Raw genomic sequence first — 13,431 nt, 5'->3', positions numbered from 1 at the left:
AACTTCCGATTGGGAAATAGTCTTTGCAGGTGTAACTAATTAAGATAGATCATACTGGGTGGGACGGGATCCCAGACCCAGAGAAGGGTGTGCTCAAAAGAGGCTGGAACGACGGAGAGACACGCTGGGTGGGAGGCCCGTGTGGAGAAGCAGGTAGAGGTTGGGGTGACCCAGGATGAGCAGAGGACAGCAGGGATGGTGGGGAGCCCCCCAAAGCTGAGAGGAGGCAAAGAAGTATCTTCCCCCACCGGCCTGGGAGGGAGGACAGCCCCCTGACACACTGATTTTGGACGTGCAGCCTCCAGAACTGGGGCGGAAGAGAGGCCTGTTGTCTCAGGCCGTGCAGTTTGTGGTAATTTGTGGTAATTACAGCCCTAGGACACGAATACAAATGGTTATTTTATAATCGGGTTGAGTTTTTTATGACCCCTTGGGTTGGCTGGTTTCTGCTTCGGACTCTTCGCCTTTCGGAGCGGGCATGAACCTGCCGCAGAAGGTCAACCTTTGGCCATGGGACTTCACCCCTGCTGGGTAGCCTTTAAAGGGGGCCCACTTCAAGTTCGTTGCCACGGGCCCCCAAACCACAGCCCGAATTTTGTGCAACAAACAGGTTTCCTGCAGGAGGCCCGCACGTGGCAGGAATGCTCCCTTCACACCAGATTCCACGAGGGGAGGGTTGGGGGGGGTCCTCTGTGGTGAGTGGTGGCGGGTCATGGCTCTAGTGTCCCAACTACAGGAGAGGATCCAGCAGCCCTGAATTAGAAGGGAGAGGGGAAGCTTCTGGTCTGGTCCCAGAGAAGAACAGTGGAGGTGAGTCAGTGGGTAACGGGTGTGGGAATAGGAGGGAGAAGCCAAGGGTGGCGGTGGGGGGTGCAGGGGGGTAAGGGGGTGGGGACAGAGCAAGAGGAGCAGGACAGCTGAATCCTTTCAAGAGGAGAGGAGAATGGTCTTAATTTGCCACAGGCAAAAACAAAAAAGGAAGATTACACAACATTTTTAATGACAGTGTTTCTGTCACTCCCCCTGATGGTGGTAATTATGGCTATTATGCAGCTTGGATGGGGAAGGTGCTGTCCTGCTACCCGGGCTACCGAGGGGGTCCACGGAGGAGGCTGCGCATCCACCCACAGAGCCTGGGGGACCGGGACGTTCTCGTGTAGGATTCCACAGCACGCAGTTTCTTGTGGAATAAGCTCTTAGAATGAAAACAGGTGGACATTTTCTCCTCCTTTAAGCTTCGCCCTGTGTCCTGTGTTTATTTTTCTGCTGTTGGAGGAGGGTGGACTCTTGCCTGGCTTGATCTTGAGCCAAAAGAAATAATGTGCACACATGTTTTTAGAGGTGAAGTAAGTGGCTATACTGCTTGTCTAGAAAACAGCTCAGAAACTCATCGAAACTTCAGGTGGTGTGGGGAGACTTGGGTGGGAGCACCCGGTGCCCAGGGCAGCCCGAGAGCAAACTGCCCGTGGTCGGTATTGGACAATTTTGCCTCATTGAGAAACATTGTGTGTCAGGAACCGGAATAGGGGCTTTGGCTATAGAAATGGCCCTTAAGAAGGGGTCTAGTGTTTAGTAGAAAGATTGGTGATTAAATTCATTCATTCATTCATTCATTCATTCATTCATTCATGACTCCCTTCCAGGCGCCAATGACTGTTCCAGCACTCGGGGGGACTGAGTACACTGAGCAGAGGAAGGCCTGAAATCGAGGAGGTGCGTGTCGAGCAGATGGAGGAGGCATCCATCGGGCCTGGGGAGGGGGCGTCAGGGAAGCTTCCCCAGCACATCTGTCAAAGCTTGGAAGGTGCTGAGGCGTGACCGCTGGCTGTCCTCTTAACTGGGACTTTAAAGTTGTTTCCAGGTTTGTATGTGACAATCATCACATTTGCACTTCCTAATCACTGAACAGTGACCTGGCAGAGAAAACCCGGCATCTCTTGAACAAAGGATGGACCTTAAAATGAGGTGTTTTGGTTATTCCTCTACTCATCACCCCTGTCCACAGACTCATCCACCCTCTAAGTGTTTTTTTTTCTTTTTTCACCCTCTAAGTGTTAACTCCCTGTGGCTAATGACCCCAAATGCACGCTCTCTGAGCTCTAGGTCCCCTCTCCACCTGCCAGCCCGATGCGGCCACCTCCCAACCTCAGTGACCGGCTTCCGGCACACGTTTCGTGAGCCTGGGGCCACCTGGCATTCCTCATCTTGCTCTCCTCACACTGGATCGTTCTCTGAGCTGTCTCCTCCTCACCACTGCTGGGGGATGACTTTCCCTGCGCCTAAGACCGGAGCTTGTGCGTTTGCCCAGGACAGGAGGAGCCAGGGAGGGCCTGGGTGGCTTCCCAGAGCCCCCGCCCCGGGCCTTCCCTTTACGGGCAGGGCATGCAGTCCAGGGCCCACGGCCTGGTGCCCGCCGACAGGAGGAGGCCCCTTTCCTGAGTGCTCCCTGGAGGGTTTCTTGGCTCCCCTACCACCCTTCCTATGAAAAGCAGGAGGGTTCCCTCCAGCTCTGGTGGGTTTCAAGTTCTTAGGCGGTGAGGATCCAGTAGAGAGACTCCCTCCGAGGACTCAGGACAGAAGCAGCATTTGACAGCAGCTGGGCTAGGCCTCAGTGTGCCAGGGAGAGGTTAGGGGCCTGCTCGACCTCAGAGGTCACGGGCTCCTGGCAGGCGGCCAGGCCACTCTGTCATCTCTGTAGGGTCCCCACTCCTGCGACGGGGCCCCTCTTTTCGACTCCAGTGGTGCTGTGTTCGCTGCAGCCAGCAGGTTGGGCCGCAGAAGGCGGCGGGGTGGGCCTGCGCGTGCCCCGGTGCTGCGGGAGGCACAGCGTTCGCCCCACGACTCCTGCTAAATGAGTCATGTTAACCTAATACTCAAAGGCAGTCTCCTTCTGCACCGGGGCTACACCCAATGGCTACACCCAAAACCAGGCGACGAGGACCTTCCGAGCCAGGCTCTCGGTTACCCGGCTCCTCGCAGGCCCTCCCTCCAGGGCCACCTCCGGCCTTCTGTACGGATGCTGTCACCCCTGAAACGTAGACATCCGAGGGCCATCACTAATTCACTAGGTGTCCTCCTTCAGCCTGGGCATACATTTTTAATTAACTTTTATATCAAGACTCAGATGACACAGCCCTACCCCCTACTTTGTCCTCATGGAGCATGGCTGAGGTCAGCGGTGAGCTGTTATTCCACACGCGGAGCTCTCTCCAGCCTCCCCCCTGCAAAGCAGCACTTGCTACTTATTTGGGGCCTAGTTTCAAAATTTCGTGGAATTAATTTCAGCCGTAGTGCCTTCCTCAGCTGGCTAGGGGAGTGCTCATAGGTTGGTAAGCCTGGGGCCTCCAATTTGATGGTCAGGAAAATGAGACTCGGAGATGTTAAATCATTTTCCCAAGGTCACCCAGCAAGTCTGCAGTGGGGCCCAAAGTAAGACCTCGGTCGCCTGAGTCCCAAGCGTAAGCCCTTTCATCAATCATGCTATGAGGCCTCTGAGATGATAAACCTAAATCCAGTGAGTGGCCTGACCTCCCTGAACCCCCCGATTCCAACGGAAATCGTGAAGCAGATCTCTAAAGTGACCAAATCCCCAAGCGACATAGCGAAGCGCGGTCCTCCACGGAGAGTGATGGTCATCGTCATTTGGTCCTCCGTTGTTTGAGGTCTGCAGGGATCACAGTCTCAAGGCGGAGACCGAAAGCACGGGGATCCTACGAGGAAACACAAAGTAAAACCTCAAAGAGAAGAAAAACTGGAATATAAATCATAAGCGATGGCAGCCCGCGGGCCGAAAGCCGTGGGAAGCGGACGACAGAGGGGCTGCGGGGCGCGACAGCCAAGGCGAGGGCTCTGCAGCCTGACTGCGGAACGAATTCCGATCTCAGTTTGAACATTTACTAAAAAGTGTGATTTGGGGGCAGTTAATTTCCCAGCGCTTCACGTCCTCCTCTGTAAAACGGGCCTAACCTCTGCGTGAGAGCATCCCTGCGGCGACTGAGCGAGCAGGTGCACGCAGGCATCCAGCGGAGCCGTGTATGCAGCAGGCGCTCAGCAAGCGGCGACAGGTGTGATGATGATCTAGAACTTGAAGGGCACGCGGAGGCCAGGCCCGGCCCCGAGCCGCAGTTCTGGAGCAGGACTAGAAGGTCTCTGGCTCTGCCTCTAGTGTCCCGTAGCCCAGGTCTGCTCGGGAGTCCAGCTGGGGCTGGAGGGGGCCCGGCTGCACCCGGTGACTCGGGTGTGTCCTTCCCGGTGAGGACTCAGACCACTGCTGCTCTGTTCTCCTGCCTCCTTGTCTGGTGGGTTTTACCCGGGGTGGGGTGGGGTGGGGGTTGCACTTTTGTCCCTAAGGGACATTTGGCAATTTCTGGAGACATTTTGCATTTCATAGCCGGGAGTGGAGACCACGTCACCGCTGCTCAACACTCCACGGTGTCCGGAACAGATCTCCCACAACAAAGAATGATCCAACCCCAAATGTCAATAGTGCCAAGGTCGAGGAGCCCAGTTTACCTACATCAAATGATGTTTATTGTCCTAAAGAAGCATTCAGACCTGTCTTGGAGATGCAAAGCTGAGCCTCGCAGAAAATGGGAGACGGAGCTCTGCTTTAGGGGGGCTTCTTTGTTCGGCTTGGGTTGTGTGGCGATGGTTTTCAACCCCTTCTGTAACCTAGGGGTGTCGGAGGCGAGGGCGTCAGTGTGACCCTTTGACAGGCATCTCTTGCTGCTTTTCCTCCTCCCTCTGGCAGCAGTAGCCTGGTTTTCCTTGTGAAATTGCCGTCCTGTACTCACCGTCCCCGTGGCTTGGGTGGAGCTGCCTGCAGCTGTGGGAATGTGACCATCGTGCCACCTGCCTGCTGTGGCTGGGTCAGCAAACACCATAAACTGCCAGGGAGAGATTCTCGTTGTACTCTGGGTACCCGGAGAGGAGAGGGTCCGTGCCTCAGGAGGCAGGAGGTATCTCCCTGTGGTGGCAACGGAGGGCCTTCCAAGGGAAAGCAGAACAGAGAACTAGTGAGCACCCGTGACCCCATTCAGGCCTTGCACCCCAATAGGTCCCTCCTATTTGCTTACTTGAGCCAGTAACTCTCCTCCTTTTTCAAACGCATAAAGTAGTTTTAATGATGTTTCTGTCATTTGTAACTGAGAGTCCCGATGAAGACAAACCAGGGGGTCGGATGTAACAAGCTGGGAGGAAGCAAGAACCTTCGGAGAGTACTTTTCAAACCTAAGAGTTTCCATAGAACCATATTGTTCTAGAAGCATTTTTCTTCTGGGAGGACACTTTGCAGCTTTTATTAATTATTATTATTATTATTATTATTATTATTATTTTTTTTTTTTTTTGCCTGCCCAGCATCCGAACCTCTCTCTTATAGGAGCCATAGTGAGACTAGAGTTGCTGGAAGAGCCAGATATCTACCCCTTCCCAGGAAGGCCGGGCTTGGGTACTTCATCTAGGTGTGGCCAATCAGATTCTCTGGTTTTAGACTCAGACTCTGGAAAGAGAGAGGCAAGGAGGCGAGGATGGTGGGGGAATTTGTTCTGGCAACAGCAAGCATGGATTCCAGAGCAGCAGTGATGCCCACTTCCCAGTGCCAGCTCTGGTGTCCAATCGGTGTCCAGCTGTGGCCATGGGAGTGTGTCTCCAGGTTGTTCCTAGGGTGTAATTTGGGGCCATGGGTTCAGTTGCCCAACTTCCCTTTTTCCTGCCTATTTTCCTGAGGCTGCCTCTCCACTACTCACTCTTCTCTTGAAAGATTATTTCCTGCTTAAACTGGCCCGTGACTTCCTGCTGCCAGAACCATGGAATGGCCTCCTGAGGGAGGCTCCCTATGCTGCTCCCATCAGCAGATATTGCAGCGTCACAGTATAACTCAGTGGCTTGAAATGATGGCTATTTATCATTGCTCAGTAATTTGAGTGGCTCGAAGAGGATAGAATTTCATTTCTTTCTCAGATAATGGTCGGAGGTAAATGTCCCAGGTTGGCACAGGTCTGCTCCATACAGTCATTCAAGGATTTACATTTCTTTCATTTCAGTCGTCCACCGTCCCTGAGAGTGTTACCCTCATCTACGTGGTCCAAGTTTGGTTGCCTCCATGCCATCATCCAGGCAGCAAGAAAGGAAAAATGTGCAAGGGATACACACCTGTGGTCTTAGGGCTCAGGCCAGGATGGTGGGTCCACTTCTCACATCCTACTGGTAATGCAAGGGGGGCCTAGGTAACATGGAGGAAAGTGGTGGACATTAGCGTTCTCTTCCAAAATATAATTCTGAAGGAATGAATCAGTGGAAATTTGAAACATAATGATAGATGGGTGGACATTTTTTTTTTATTATAAAGGTGATTCAGACCCTTTCAATTGGTTTTTTTTTTGGGGGGGGGACATAATTTGATCTAGACAAAGGGAACAAGCCAGCAGTAGGGAGACTTGGCTTGCCATTTAGGCTCCGGTGGATTCTAACTTCCCATTTCTCTTGGCCTGAGTTTCTTTGTTTGTAAGATGGGCATGGTAATTGTTGCCCTATGAGTTTATTGCAAGGATTCCATGAGATAAGGGATATGCCCAGAACTGTCCCTGGCCCATATTGGATGCTTGGTAATAACTGAGGTGACCTTACAGGTCAGTGTGCTAGAGTATGAATAAGGAACGAGGAGTCCATTCTGCTATTTACTGGCTCCGGGAATTTGGGAAAGACTCCTTTAACTTCTCCAGGTCCTGGGAGCTTTGTAAAAGAGATGACAACTTTTTTTTTTTTTTTAAGGTTTATTTATTTATTTTAGAGTGCACAATTGGGAGGGACAGGGGGAGGGCGAGAGACTCTCAAGCAGACTCTGTCCTGAGTCCAATGTGGGGCTTGATCTCAGGACTCTGAGATCATGACCTGGGCCGAAACCCAAGAGTTGGATGCTTAACTGACTGCACACCCAGGCGCCCCAAGGGATGATAACTTTTTAATCTGACATTTGTGATTTCTTTAAGAACCTATAAGGCTATGGAATTTGTCCGTGTCGTATTTCATATTTTGAAGATCACATTTAATCCTCCCGCCCTCTTGTAGGAAATGTTGGCGCTGCCACTCACCATCTGTAACAACACTGGGCAATTTATTTAACCTTTCTAACTCTGCTTTTCCATTGTGGTGAATCATGAATCATTTCTGTTTTGAGAGACTGTTACAAACATTAATTGGGGTCACATATGTGAAAAAGTACTCACCCAGAGACTCAAGAGATGTTAGGCCTTATTGCTACTATCGCATGTGAGAATCAGATGGATGCTGTATTTTGTGTCTCGAAGAACAGATTTGCCAGAAACACTGACATAGAGACAGGACCTTTCCTCTCCACTGCTTATTCCTCAAGTAGTTATAATCCTTTGTTTGTGACACCACAATTAGTTGCCACTGGAGAGGATTCTAATGTCGTAAATAGAAGATTAGGACTTCAAGTGAGACGTAAATGGGAGCGGGTGACCATTTTAAAATGTTTTTTTTTTTTTTTTTTTGTATTTGTTAATGATATTTTCCCTTGCCCTGCCATTCCAGTGATAGTCAGTTACAGAAAGATGGCAGCCCGAGGTCTTGCAAAAAGAATCTGGAGAAACTTCTGGTCTCCAGCCTTTGCAACTGTTATGCCATGGTGAATGTTGTGTAGAGACACTAGTTTAAATGTTATGGAAATAAAAGGTTAGACTGCCACACAGTGCTAGGAAGGGCCCTCACTTGTGCTCCTGTTTGGGGCCACCCCAAGCACGGGCTACTAGCTGTGCCCCTGCAGCGTTATTCAAATCCCATGTGGTAGGAAGGCTAGCCAAGGGTACTGTACTCCAGGTTTATAGGTAAAAGTCAGTCTAAGAGAAAACCTTGTGTGTAGTGCAAGGATCAAAGGCCTGGGAGCCTGGGCACTTGGGTCTAATCCCAGCTCTGCCATTAACTAGCTGTGTCCTTGGACAATTTTTGGAAATTCTCTCAGTATTTGTTCTGTTGCTTGTAAAAGAGGGGCGGGACTAGACTCTTGCCATCGCTAGGTGATCTCTTGGGTCCCTCTGGTCCTAAATTCCCGGTTGCTAGGGCTTCCTTTTCAGATCCCAGCAGACCTGTTTTGTTTAGGGCTTGGTTAGGCTAAGTGCCCTGCTTACTAACCTTGGAAACCTTTATTTCAACACTGGAATAAAAACAGCCCTGTGAGAACACACTGTGCAAAGGAGCAACAGGGATCGGAGAGCAGAAAGCAAATCGTTTCCCTACAGGCTGTACATTTATGCTCAGATATCAGATGTGAATGCTTAGCCACTGGAACAGGGCAGAAATTTCAGTTTAGTGCATACTGATTGGGTGACTTAACGTGTTAGAGACTGAATTTAGATCAGAGGACCACGAGCCCAAGGCCCTGTCCAGCCCCTGTCCTCAGGTCCGGCCCCATGTGCATGCATGCACACAGAAGCACACGTGCTCACACACTCGTGATGATTAGTAGACGTGATACTTCCCCACGCACTGCCTGAGTATAAGGGCGGACACTAGCCCAGCCACCTGGGGCTACCACGGTGAAAAATGTCCCCGCCCTCAAGAAACTTAGGTAAGGCAAGTACATAAAAGGAGATCTTAGAAAAGGTGGAGAGAGATGGGAGCCAAAAATGATAATAATAAAACATATTTACATAGGGTTTTACTGAGTCCCTTTGTACATAGTCCACATCCTCTCTCCTGGGTGGCATTTGGACCATCGCTTCTGGTTTTTCTTCCATGTCTCTGGCAGGCTTTCCCAGTCGTGGTCATCGTTGTCGTCTTCTTCTTCTTCCTTTTTTTCTTCTTCTTCTTTAAGATTTTATTTATTTGAGAGAGAGAGATATGGAGAGAGAGCACGCACACAAGCAGGGGGAGTGGCAGAGGGAGAAGCAGGCTCCTCCCTGAGCAGGGAGCCTGATGCAGGGCTCAATCCCAGGACCCTGGGATCATGACCTGAGTCAAAGGCAGATGCTCAGTGACTGGGCCACCCAGGCACCCCTCCCAGTCTCCTCTGTGGGTCCTTTCCCTTGGCTCGCCCCACTGTTCCTGGGCGACCTCACGCACGTCCATGACCTCAACCATCACTTATCTGCTGATGATTCTTGGTGAAGCGTCAGCAACATGAGGACAGAAATCCTGCCTCTTGTGCTTATCCGGTTACCCCCCGTAATTAGCACAGTGCCTGGCCCATTATCAATCTTAAAAAATATATATTTATATTGTTAACTATATCGTATCTCTAGTTCAGAGCTATTCCCCATTTGCTCTCCTAGAAAGCCAACTGCCCATTTGCAACCCCATTTTGCACGCTCATGATACCGTATCCTCAAAGTGTCCAGAAAGAATTGCTTGCCTCCAAATAATCCTCCCCAAAACTCATATTTTCACTGACATATTCCTACCTCAGTGGGTTGGACTTCTGTCTGCCCCAATCACCCAGCCAGAAACATAAGAATTTTCCAGGACTTTTACTGTACCCTACTCTATCCTTTATTCTTCACATTTAGTCAACAAACCCTAATGGATCCAGCCACTCATGTCCTTTCTGTTTTATTATTATTTCCACAGTTTCTCAGTTGCTCTCCTCTCCTTCTATTAAGCGTTCATGATCTTCCAGCATGAATTGTGAGTTCCAACCTCAGTCTTATTTTAACTAAACATTTTTTTCTATTGTTTTCTCTTGGGCTTAATTTCCTTAGTTTTTAAAAACCATTTTTATCTTGCTGCATAGTATGTGTGTATTTTTATAAGCAGCCTAAAATACCACCCAACAAAGTGGTAAATAATACATACACACTATGTTATTTTGAAATCGTTTGATTCCAAGTGAAAGAAAACTCAAATCAGCTTAAATAAAAAAAGGAGGACATTTTTGGCTCACGCAGTTGGGCAGCACAAGAATGATTTTGCCTTCAAACATAGTCAAAGAGAGAGCACAAACGTGGTCGTTATGGCTTCCTGGGGTTCATCACCTCTTGGCTCTGATTTCCTCTGTCAAATGAGAGATCTTACCTTGATGAGTAGTCTTTACTAGTGATTTAAAAAATATAATCAAACAGCATAACCGGATTGCATTTTTCCAAGAAGGCTGTAACCAGACCTCCCATATAACGGGCTGCTTTTGTGATGTGAGATTGTCGCTTATCCCCTCAAGAGGTGGGGTCTAGATTACCTTTTATTGCATATGGATCGGTTCGTGAATGTTGCAAAGTGACGCTATATGACTTTTGGGTCTAGGTCATAGAAGGTGATATGGCTACTGTCTGTCTTCTTGGGATGCTTTCCCTTGGAACCTACCCATCACGCCATGGGGAGGGCCGAGCAAGCTGTGGAGGGGAACCCCATCTCGGTGACAGCTGGCTCCCCGGGCAGCACACATCTTCAGAGAGGTGAGTGAATGAGACTCCACATGATTCCAGCGTCAGCCACTAAGTTCCCTCCAGTTTTTGGGTCCTCCCAGCTGTGTGACACACCTAACAGCATAAGTAAGATGATGCTTTATTTTTTTTTATCTTATTTTTTAAAGATTTTATTTATCCATGAGAGACACAGAGAGCGAGGCAGAGAGAGGCAGAGACATAGGCAGAAGGAGAAGCAGGCTGCCTGCGGGGGGCGTGATGCAGGACTCCATCCTGGGACTCTGGGATCATGACCTGAACCAAAGGTGAGCCATCCAGGTGCCCCAAATAAGATGATGTTTTAAATTGCTAAATTTTGAGGGATTTTGTTACATAGTAATAAATAAATGAATACACAGAAAAGCACCCCATGTGGATATCCCCCCCCATCCTTCCTTGCTGTTTAAGATACACTTTTAATAAAACAAGGTCTATAAGTAATAGTTGTAGTCATCCTACACAGCAGGGAGCATTCATGGTATGAATATCTCCATTTTTACAGCAAGACTGTCCCTGAGCTTATGTGGTATTTTCTAGGGAGCCATGCCTCAGCTATCCATGGATTCTAGAGCTGTTTACCAGAAGCAAGCTAAAACCAGGGACATCCTGCTAAGACAATTCCATAGATAAGGACTTTCCTTCCTGAAATGTTAACTGTTCTCAGGAGGCCAGTTATCACATTTACAGAGGGACGAGGCCATGCCACTTGCCTTCCCTTCCCCAGGGGTCCCTCTAGTAACTGGGGGGGGGGGGGGGGATGGATCACAGACTGTTTTAACTCTTTCTTCCTCAACCATTGCACTCAGCAATTTCTCCCCCCGAGAGAGGCAAGATATCTGCCTTGAGACCTAGTCCTGCTGTTGGACCTATCAGTAACCCAACAACAAAAAAAGAGAATGCCTTCCTCTCGCTCTTCTAGAAAAAGTCTCAGGGATCCCTGGGTGGGGCAGCGGTTTAGCGCCTGCCTTTGGCCCAGGGTGCGATCCTGGAGACCCGGGATCGAATCCCACGTCGGGCTCCTGGTGCATGGAGCCTGCTTCTCCCTCTGCCTGTGTCTCTGCCTCTCTCTCTCTCTCTCACTGTGTGCCTATCATAAATAAATAAAAAATTAAAAAAAAAGAAAAAGTCTCAGTATAGAACTGATCGGCTCCGATTGTCCAAACCAACCTTCAGAACAAGGATGACTTAGTCCCACTTAAACCATACAGATTGAGAAAAATTAAGGTGTTGTAAGAAGAAGGGGAAATGCTGGGCCTGCAGACTGAAAATAATAGCTGATATCTATACAGTGTCATAAAAATATATTATCATGCATGTAAAAAATGTGTATGTATATATAAGATTATGTACCAGATTTCTTCCTGAACTGGTCTCATTTTGGCCTATTCTCCTTCCCATTGCTAGAAAGAGATTTCTGAAATCCAAGTCAGAAGATTCTGGTATATTAGCATTTTGGGGATAGAGACTGTATCTTGTTTGTAGGACAAGTTAGAGTAATGTCACCTGCTGTAACAATCTCCCATGTTTCAGTGGCTTAACACAGCAGAAATTCACTTCTTCTTAAAAATTATTTATTTATTTATTTACTATTTATTTATTTATTTATTTATTTATCAGAGAGTGACAGAGAGAGAGAGAGAGAGAGAGAGATGGAGATTAAGCACAAGAAAGGGGAGTGGCAGGTAGAGGGAGAATCAGGCTCCCCTGCTGAGCAAGGAGCCCAATGCTGGACTCAATCCCACGACACTGAGATCGTGACCTGAGCCGAAGGCAGATGCTTAATGGACCGAGCCACCCAGGTGCCCCAGAAATTCATTTCTCAATCACGTAATAGACATTCCTGGTTGATGAGTGGTTTCCTCTATGTGGTGATACAGGGGGCTCTGACTTCTTCCTTTTGGTGCATCTTCCATGACTTAAGTCTTAGGAATCCTGTATCCTTCCAGTGGATAAGGGAAGAAAGAGTACAGAAGCCACACTTCTTAACGTTTTGGCTCAGAAATGACACACATTACTCCTGCTCACTTTCCATTGTGGAGAAGTGGTCACAGAGTCCCATATAAATGCAGGGGACACTGGGAGGCATTATTCCTAGTTGGAAACCCAGTTCTCTGTGACAATTTTATAAAGGGGATGGGGGATGGGACACAAAACTTGGTGGTCAGCTAGCTGTCCCAAACATTTTTACCTTTGTATTCTTAGCTCCTTACCCAATGTCTGACACTAAAATTGATATCTAGGATGGCTGTGGGGTCAATTAATTTGTTTGAGCCTTAGATGGCCACCAAGAGCCAGGGCAAGTGTGATGGTCTGGCATACAAAAAAGCAGATGACAAATATCAACTGTGGCTCTTGGAGTGGGCACAGAAAGCTGAGCAGAGATAGAATTTTGGCTGAGAGTGAAGCTCCCTGTCCTTGGCCATGTGCTGGGAAGAAGCATCCTTCTTTCAGAGCCCACTGGGGGAAAGTGCAATTTAATGGCAGTTCTCTGACACCCTTTTACGAGGCGGGAAAAGATCATTTCTGCACTTTCAATAGTTTTCAATTATGCAAAAGGTGGGGTCTTGAATATACTTTGATAGAAACTGTCCTCTATCAGTTTCTGACAGAGAAGCCCACCTGAATTGGCTGTTACATTGCGAAGCTGGAGCTGAAGCAGGTCGTTGCTGCTCCGTGTAATGATTCAAAGGCTGTCTGCATGGGAGGCAGAGAGGTCTCTCCGCAGCCGATGTTGCCTTTGGGAAATGACTTCTATTCTGTGGTGGATCCAAACCCTGCAGTGCCTGCAGACTGTTGCTCTGGGGAGCCGTGTGCATTGGGCCTGGCTCGATGCTCACAGGGCATGATAGAGGAAGAGAACGTCAGCATTGCCTTGGCCTCCTGCTGGAGAAGGAGCCATAACAGAGACTTGGACTGGGTTTGGCGAATCTCAGCTCTAGGTCTAGGAATGATCTAGACTTTAAGACATATCAAAACTGAAAACACACCTGTTAACCTAGGGGGCTGTCATGGGAGG

General features: G+C 48.9%; 2 protein-coding genes across 11 annotated transcripts in view; one reads left to right on the top strand and one right to left on the bottom strand.

Annotated features, from left to right (window-relative positions):
* Positions 1-730: 730 nt before the first annotated feature.
* The window catches only part of LOC144288027 (uncharacterized), a 60,604-nt gene continuing 47,903 nt past the window's right edge, over positions 731-13,431 (top strand). For 2 of the 5 annotated variants that reach the window (XM_077855608.1, XM_077855607.1), the window contains exons 1-3: positions 7,080-7,478; positions 10,255-10,406; positions 10,544-10,681. In XM_077855608.1, coding sequence (XP_077711734.1) covers positions 7,242-7,478; positions 10,255-10,406; positions 10,544-10,681 — 527 coding nt within the window. In that variant the 5' untranslated portion in view covers positions 7,080-7,241. Of the gene's footprint in view, positions 811-1,643; positions 1,862-7,079; positions 7,479-9,585; positions 9,643-10,254; positions 10,407-10,543; positions 10,682-13,431 lie in introns of those variants that run through there. The other 3 variants (XR_013355983.1, XR_013355984.1, XM_077855606.1) reach the window with 3 other exon arrangements.
* On the bottom strand, positions 3,078-7,401 carry LOC144288028 (uncharacterized). 6 transcript variants are annotated; one of them, XM_077855613.1, is made up of 6 exons: positions 7,227-7,401; positions 6,154-6,223; positions 5,076-5,229; positions 4,794-4,886; positions 4,555-4,671; positions 3,078-3,710 (listed from the first exon to the last, which is right to left on the bottom strand). In XM_077855613.1, exons 3-6 carry the CDS (start codon positions 5,136-5,138, stop codon positions 3,639-3,641), a joined length of 345 nt encoding a protein of 114 aa, XP_077711739.1. In that variant the 5' UTR covers positions 5,139-5,229; positions 6,154-6,223; positions 7,227-7,401; the 3' UTR covers positions 3,078-3,638. The 6 variants fall into 6 exon arrangements, with proteins under 6 accessions (XP_077711739.1, XP_077711738.1, XP_077711736.1 ...); XM_077855612.1 differs by having other exon boundaries at positions 5,076-5,189; positions 7,227-7,400; XM_077855610.1 differs by having other exon boundaries at positions 4,794-4,986; positions 7,227-7,399.

Source organism: Canis aureus, chromosome 17 (genome assembly GCF_053574225.1).
Source record: "Canis aureus isolate CA01 chromosome 17, VMU_Caureus_v.1.0, whole genome shotgun sequence".
NCBI classification, from domain to species: domain Eukaryota; kingdom Metazoa; phylum Chordata; class Mammalia; order Carnivora; family Canidae; genus Canis; species Canis aureus.
This window is presented reverse-complemented; position numbering and strand designations above follow the sequence as displayed.

Bases quoted from the DNA above. Each gene is read 5' to 3' on its own strand.
- LOC144288028 (XM_077855610.1), bottom strand. From the start codon at position 5,110: ATGCGTTTGAAAAAGGAGGAGAGTTACTGGCTCAA. The intron at 4,987-5,075 runs GTAAGCAAATAG...TTCCCTTGGAAG, and splicing joins GAGGAGAGTTACTGGCTCAA to GCCCTCCGTTGCCACCACAG. The intron at 4,672-4,793 runs GTGAGTACAGGA...CGACACCCCTAG, and splicing joins CCACCCAAGCCACGGGGACG to GTTACAGAAGGGGTTGAAAA.